The sequence below is a fragment of the Martes martes genome (assembly GCF_963455335.1).
Source record: "Martes martes genome assembly, chromosome: 10".
NCBI lineage: Eukaryota > Metazoa > Chordata > Mammalia > Carnivora > Mustelidae > Martes > Martes martes.
In genome coordinates, this window is record NC_137898.1 from 47,956,307 (window position 1) to 47,963,005 (window position 6,699).

The 6,699-nt window shown below is 54.9% G+C and overlaps 1 protein-coding gene across 1 annotated transcript; it reads right to left on the reverse strand.

Annotated features, from left to right (window-relative positions):
- Window positions 1–2,453: 2,453 nt before the first annotated feature.
- Window positions 2,454–4,280, reverse strand: RASSF10 (Ras association domain family member 10; the record flags this gene model as incomplete). The annotated part of the gene is made up of 1 exon (XM_080817605.1): window positions 2,454–4,280. One exon carries the CDS (start codon window positions 4,278–4,280, stop codon window positions 2,784–2,786), a length of 1,497 nt encoding a protein of 498 aa, XP_080673731.1. The 3' UTR covers window positions 2,454–2,783.
- Window positions 4,281–6,699: the final 2,419 nt, after the last annotated feature.

The following is a 6,699-nucleotide window of genomic DNA, read 5'->3' on the forward strand; positions in this document are numbered from 1 at the left end:
CAGGGGCTCTGACATCCTTCGTGCTGATGCTTTCACCTCAATGTGGTCATTCTCATTCTTAGTACCAGGATGATTATTTTTTAAGTGAAATAACTTTTTTTCAGCATCTAGCACCTATGAGGCACTTTCTAGGCACAGGTGCCGTGTTGGTCCTTTTTACGTCCATACTTCACCTCTCTCAGACTTGCGAAAGCTCTTAGTAAAAGGAGCTATTGTCTCTTTTCTATTTTGGCACCCGCCCTCCCCTCCCTTCTCCTACCCACATAGAGACTGCCTTCTGGGGCATAATTGATTTGGATGAAAGGTGAAATGGGCAGACTGGGCTGCCCTCTGCTACAAACAGAGCCTCCGCACTGCCTGAAGAGTTGACTGGAGAAGTATCTTCAGGTGGACAGGACAGGAAGGTTCTAGAAGGAGGGCACTAGAGAATCCCACAGGCCTTCTCCCTGTGATGTGGCTTAATTTGCTTTACAGGCTTCGGGCATATTTGCTGATGTCAGCGGCCTGTCAGAGTTTAAAATAATAATAGTGAATAAGAAAACAGCCCTTTTCTGCCAGGCAGTCCTGTTCTGCCAACTTCTGTGCTCCCTTTTGAGTTAATAAACATCTAAGAACCACCTCCCTACCACTCTGGGGGACTGGGGGGAAAAAAAGCACGATAATTTTAAAACCACCAGGTCAGCCCATTGCCAGCATAAACCATTCAGACAAGTAGCGTTTGTCACACTCTAATGAGGATTTTACCTCCGCCTCAAAAGGGAAGCTATCATTAGGCCTTGTGTTTACCAAATCAAATGATCGTCTAGGGACAGTGGCTTTCTTTCGGTCCCCTTCTCATTTTAATCATGCTCAAGACCAAACGCATAGACATTTTCTGCATCCAACGAGACTAAAAAACCATAATTATGCCAGCTAATGTCTTTTTGAAAACATCAATTAAGAAAACGGCCATTTCATTCTCATTTTACTTGAAAATCTGAAATATCCACGTGTGTTGCAATAATGTGGGGAGGGGAGGTCTGTCTCCAAAAAGGAGACGGTTTAAATGGTTTAAGGGGGTGAGGTGGGCAGGTCCCCGCTGGCAACAAGTAGACAGAGAAGCCCTCCAAGGAAAAGAAACTTCTCGATAAAGCAAGACCTTTTAAGTTATCTTCACTTGTGGTGTTGAAACCGGAGCCTGCCCTTCCATCTTAGGCGGATACCGGGCTTCTGGAGCAGGCTGGCCCCACACACACACCCCATTGTTAGGACCTCCTCAGGAGAGATTAGATCCCACATTCCTCAGAAGTACGGAGCTCCAGAGGGAACGAGGCCAGCAGGCTCCTTCCACGGGGCAACAGCCAGCTACAACTGATCACTTCTGTTGAAATAACTGGAACAATTACACTGCGTCCCCACAGGGGCTCGGTCACCACCTAGCAAGAGAGAGGAGTCGCACTTGTATCTCCGGGCATGTGCAAAGGTATGAACCAGGCAAGAGTATTTCAAGTCGTCCCTAAGCCCACTTTCCTGTGCATTATATCTACTGCTGCGTGCCCCGGTTAATCAAATTGCTCACCCAAGGTGTACTATTAGACTGTTCTATTTTATGTTTTCTTTCAGGAGCCTTATCTGGTAAACCTTGATGTTTGCACTCTCCACTTAGGCTTGGACAAGTAACTACTGAATCTTTGACCAAAGCTACTGAAGTTGGACTTGGGTTGGGGTAAAATACCTTGAGGTCATGGTTGGTTTTAATCATATAGCTTGGTTCAGAAGCCTAACACTAACAAAGATCTTTGCTTTCAAGTCTCAGTTTCAACCAGAGTGCTCATTAAATAGCAACTTCAGTTGCACTTCGCTTGAATTCTGCAACTCCCCCCCCCCTTTTTCTTTCTTGGAGTAACAGTGATTCCGTACATGAAGGGACAGCAGGAGTGGCAAGAAAGGACAGTGCAGGTCCCTTTGCAGCAGCAAATCCCAAGGAGCCTCGATTAAACTGTAACCAGGGATTGTGTCTGCCAGGCTTCTCTCAAAAGCGTTATGTTTGGCTTTTGTAATAATAAGAGGTTATTTTAGGGAAGGGATTCTATCTGAACACACACTGTATTTGCAGGGAGGAAATGCAGCATTAGACGGCCATACAGCTCAGCCTCTGAAAGAAAGTAAGATGAGCAGTTTAGCAGATGGGCAATTCCCCAATCTGCAGAAATGTAAAGAGCCAGGATTTGGGTGCCTGTGGGTTTTATCAGACATTTAAGTAAGGCTGAGACCAACACCAGTGCTCCTCTTTGGCTAGTTTTAACACGTTCACAGTCACAATTAACATTCAAGGAATTTCCTTTTCATCCAAGAGTTTCTTTTAAAAGCACTTTGCACCACAAACTGAAGTTCTAGCTGCCATCAGTCCTTCCCATACAGAAGATTGCTGAAATCTTCATAATACTTTTTTTCCTTTTTCTTTTTTTGAAAATGGGTTCGGACCACGTCAGTTTCCCTGGGGCTTTTGTTTTCCAGTAGGGGAGGTTCTCACCACCTTCCTCCCTCCTTCCCCTGAAAGAGCTTGGAACGGAGACCTGGCCTCCCTTTTCCCCCCGCACCCCTCACTATTCTCTGGGGAACCAGAGGAACGCAGGACAGGCGTCCCCAGTCCTCCCCCCACCTCCCCGGCACAGTGGGAGCGCTGCTCCCTGGCAGGGGTCCCCGGCCCACCCCCAACCTGGTTTCAAGTCCCTGAGAGGGCCATGCCAGTGCTTTCTGCGAGGAAGTGGGGAGGGTCGTCCCCCTTTCCCACCCTGCTCCCCTTACACAAGAGATTCGCACACTGGCACCGAGTCCGAGTCCTGGCTGTGCATAGAGCTCAGCCCGGTATCCGAGTCCTCGTCGTTGCCGGGACAGCTCTTGGCCAGCCCGCGGGCCTGATCCACCCACACCTCGGCGCGGCCCTGAGGCCGGGATTCCCGGGAGGGATCGCCAGAGCCGAGAGTCCCGTCGGGCGCTACCGTCAGCTCCAACGTGTGCAAAGTCTGGAGAAGTCCCTGCAGCTCGCGCTCCTTGGTGTCCCACTGCTGCTGGCTGTAATCCAAATCCGACTTGACAGCCTCCAGGTCCGTGTTGAGCCGGAGCCCGATGTAGAGGCTGGTGCTGAGCTGCGTCCTGACCCGCTCCTGCTCCAGCAGCAGCTCGCAGTCGTGGCCGCCGTCAAGCTCCAGGGGCTCCTCCCGCGCCGCGAGCTCCTCCTGGCGCCTCCGCATCCACCTTTGGTTCAGCTCCTCCTGAATCTCGGCCGAGAGGCGCTCGAGCAACTCCTCCTGCTGGGCTCGCTGCTCCTGCAGGCGCAGCAGGTCGTCGCACCGCCGGGCCAGCTCCTCCAGCGCGGCCGCCTGCGCCTCGCCGTCCAGGGGAGCCGCGGCCGCCTCTGGCTCCTCTCCCGGGCTGGGCCCGTCCACCTCGATGCCTGCGCCCACCAAGTAAGTGTCTTGCACGTAGTTGACTCCATGTCGCCGCATGCGGTCCAGGTGCACCTTGGCCTCATAGCGATCGATCTCACGATCCAGTTCCCGGAGCCGCTGCACCTGCTGGCGGATGGTGTGGTCCTGGGAGAGCACCAAATGCACCAGCGTCTCCATGCGCTCCACGGAAGCGCTCTCGGCGGCCCGCGGCGAAGACGAACAGGATGAGGCGGTGGACGACGACGTGGACGAACAGGGTGACGACGGCTGCTGCTGGCGCCGCCGGTTGAGCTTGGCCAGCTTGCGGAAGGCCTTGCGCACCACGCGCCGCTGTTTCTCCTGGGTCATGGCCAGGCTGGGCCGCGCCGGGATCCCCCGGGCCGAGCAGGGGCGCTCACGACTGAGCACTACGCGCGCCTCGGCGCTGCGGGGGCCCGCGTTGGGTAGCGACGCCTCGCTGCGCACCAGCACGAAGCGCACGTTCTCTTGCTCGTCGCCCCAGGCTGCCCAGAGACGCAAGATGCGCGTCTTGTTGGGCAGGATACGCTCAAAGCCTCGCCACTTCTCCACGATGCAATAGCACTGCGGGGGCCCGCACAGCATGCCTTGCGGCAGCGCCTCATCGTCGTCCTCGTCGTCTTCGTCCAGGAGTTCCCGCAGCTCCTCCCGGCCTGGCGAGTCGCTGGCCGCCCCCCGCCGCCGGCCCCGCCGCTGCCTCCGCGGCCGCCGGCAGCCGTCCTCCAACAGCACCCGCACCACGTCGGAGCAGGTGGTGCGGCGAGAGAGGCCAGACACCAGCTTCTCCTCCTGGCAGATCCACACCGATATCTTCTTCTCCGAAGGATCCATGGCGCAACCGGGACGCAGGTGGTCTGGGCCCCGGCGGGGCGGCAGAGGGGAAAGGGGGGGACGGGCAGCCAAGCAGCTCTGCGACGGTTTAGGAGCCTAGGAGCCTCGACCCGTCGGCACAGGCCCTTCTCGCCGGTTGCGCACGGACTCCGTGGCGGCGCTCGGCCCGGACGGCGGGCTTTTCTCCCTGGGCTGTGCGCCCGGGATCCGGCTCTTGCGGCTCTGGCTCTGCCCAAGATTCCCGGGGCCTCCAGGTTTTGCTCCTCCCCACGTGGCTCCTCCCCTGCCCGCCCCCAGCGCCCAGAACCCAGGCCGGAGCGCGGGAGGGGCAGCGCCCAGACCCGCCCCTCGCAGCCTCGCCGCGCCGCGAGTGCTCAGTGCAACCCCCCTCTCCCGCTGCCGGCGGCGGGGATCTTGGTCCCTTCAGTGGACGCGCCGCCCTGTTTCGCGTCCGCACGACGGCGGACTCGGAGACCCTTCTACTCAAGGGCTGGAGCCCGTGCTTGAGGGCGGGGGAAATCAGCAATGCGTCTCCCTCTGCCCACTGGCTTCCCTCCTTTGCGTGTAGAGCTAGCTGTACGCACCTTGACTTTCTCGCCTTTCCCGGGGCCCCTCGGTCCTTCAAAGCCGCGCTGTCCGGGCAGTGCCTTTTGCGCAGACGAGAAAACCAAGAAGCACTGAGCCTCTCCCACCGCAGCGCGTGACCTCCAGCTGGGAGCTGTAAGCGCCGCCTCTAACGCGAAAGGTCTCCAGCCCTCCTCATCAGGAAGCAATATTTACGTATTTAAGGAGAAGTAGATAGCCCTGTGCTCCGTGAGCTAGTGTAGAGATGGAGAGGTCTACGAGTTGAGTGGGATCTTCAGAGGCCGCTCCACGTTCCCCGCAGGGTCAATGTCGGTGGCTCCCTATATAGCCTTGGCTTCGCACAGCCTTCTTGGCCAGAGGCACCTAATTCTAGCAGGATTTCGGGGCCTAAGCCCCAGTGACAAGCTCTTTTCCGCCTTCCACCTTCATAGGAGAACACTCCTAGTCAGGACCGTGACAGTTTCTGCCATATCCAGTATTCATATGTGGTCCAGAAAAGAAACAAGTTTCACAGCCCCAGAAATCCAAGACCACGGCATAAATGAACTTTTTTTTCATCCTCACATATTGGTGAGGATCTTCTTTTGTGTGCAAGACTTGCCCTCTGCCCATGTAAGCACAGGTCTGGTAAGGTCACTCCCTTACTTCAAGACCTTGAATGGCTGCCATTGCCCCCGGAATAAAGCACTTTTCTTCACTCATTCACTCAGTAAATACTCACTGAGTAAGCACTGGCTCCAAATACAATGCTAGGCATTTGGAGCTGAACATATCACCGTCTTGGCCAGCAAGGAGCTCACAATCTAGCGAAGACCCCAGCTGAGTCAACGTGTCCAACACAGGGTCTCCTGTGCTGTGATAAGGGAGGTATGAGTTGCTGGGAGAATGCAGTAGTATCCACTGAGCCTAGGAAAGGCAAGGAAGACTTCCTGGAGGAGGTGGCATCTTACGCAAGGCCAAAAGCCCCATTTGGGTCAGCCAAAGGAAAAACAGAAGGAAGAGGCAGGCAGCATCCCAGGCAGAAGGAGCTGTAGTGTGGAAAGTCAAGAAATCGAGAGCATGGCAGTTACTCAAGCTACAGGGAGCTAAAGTGAGAGGAGTGTGGAAGAATGAGGTCAGATGAGTGAGCAGCAGCTGGATCTGGAAGGGTCTTTAATACCTCGCTTGGGTATTTGAACCTACTCTAAGGGCAATGAGAAGTGACAGAGTGTGGATTCTGCGTTCAGACTATCTGCCTCCTGTTACTTACTAGCTTGGTAACCTTAGGAAAAGTATTTTGCCTTTCTGAGCCTCAGTTTCTTCACCTGTGAAATGGTGATAATAAAAGACTCTTACAAGGATTAAATGCTGAGACCTGGCAAGTCTGCCAAGGAAGTTTTGTTGGACGGTTAGAAACAAGGGGGTGTGTTGGTTTTCTAGGGCTGTGGAACAAATCACCATAAATTTAGTGGCTTGAACTAACAAGCGCTTATGAGTTCGTAGTTCTGGAAGTCAGGAAGTCCAGTATGGCACGGCTGGCTTCTCTGCTCAGGGTGTCCCAAGGCTACAGGCAGGCTGCTGGCTGGGTTGTGTTCTCTTGTGGGGGATTTGGGAGGGAACCCATTTGCAAGTTCACTTACGTTGTTGGTAGAATGCAGTTCCTTGCAGTTGGAGGAGGGAGGTCCCTGTTTCCTTGCAGGCTGGCTGCTGGAGCTCGCTCTCCACTCCCGGAAGCTTTTCCTAGGTCCTTTCCACATGACCCACTTCATCTCCAAGCTGGCAACAGCATGTTGAATCCTTCGAAACCTCCCAGGCTTTGAGTATCTGTGACTTGCCCTTTACTCACTGGAGAAAC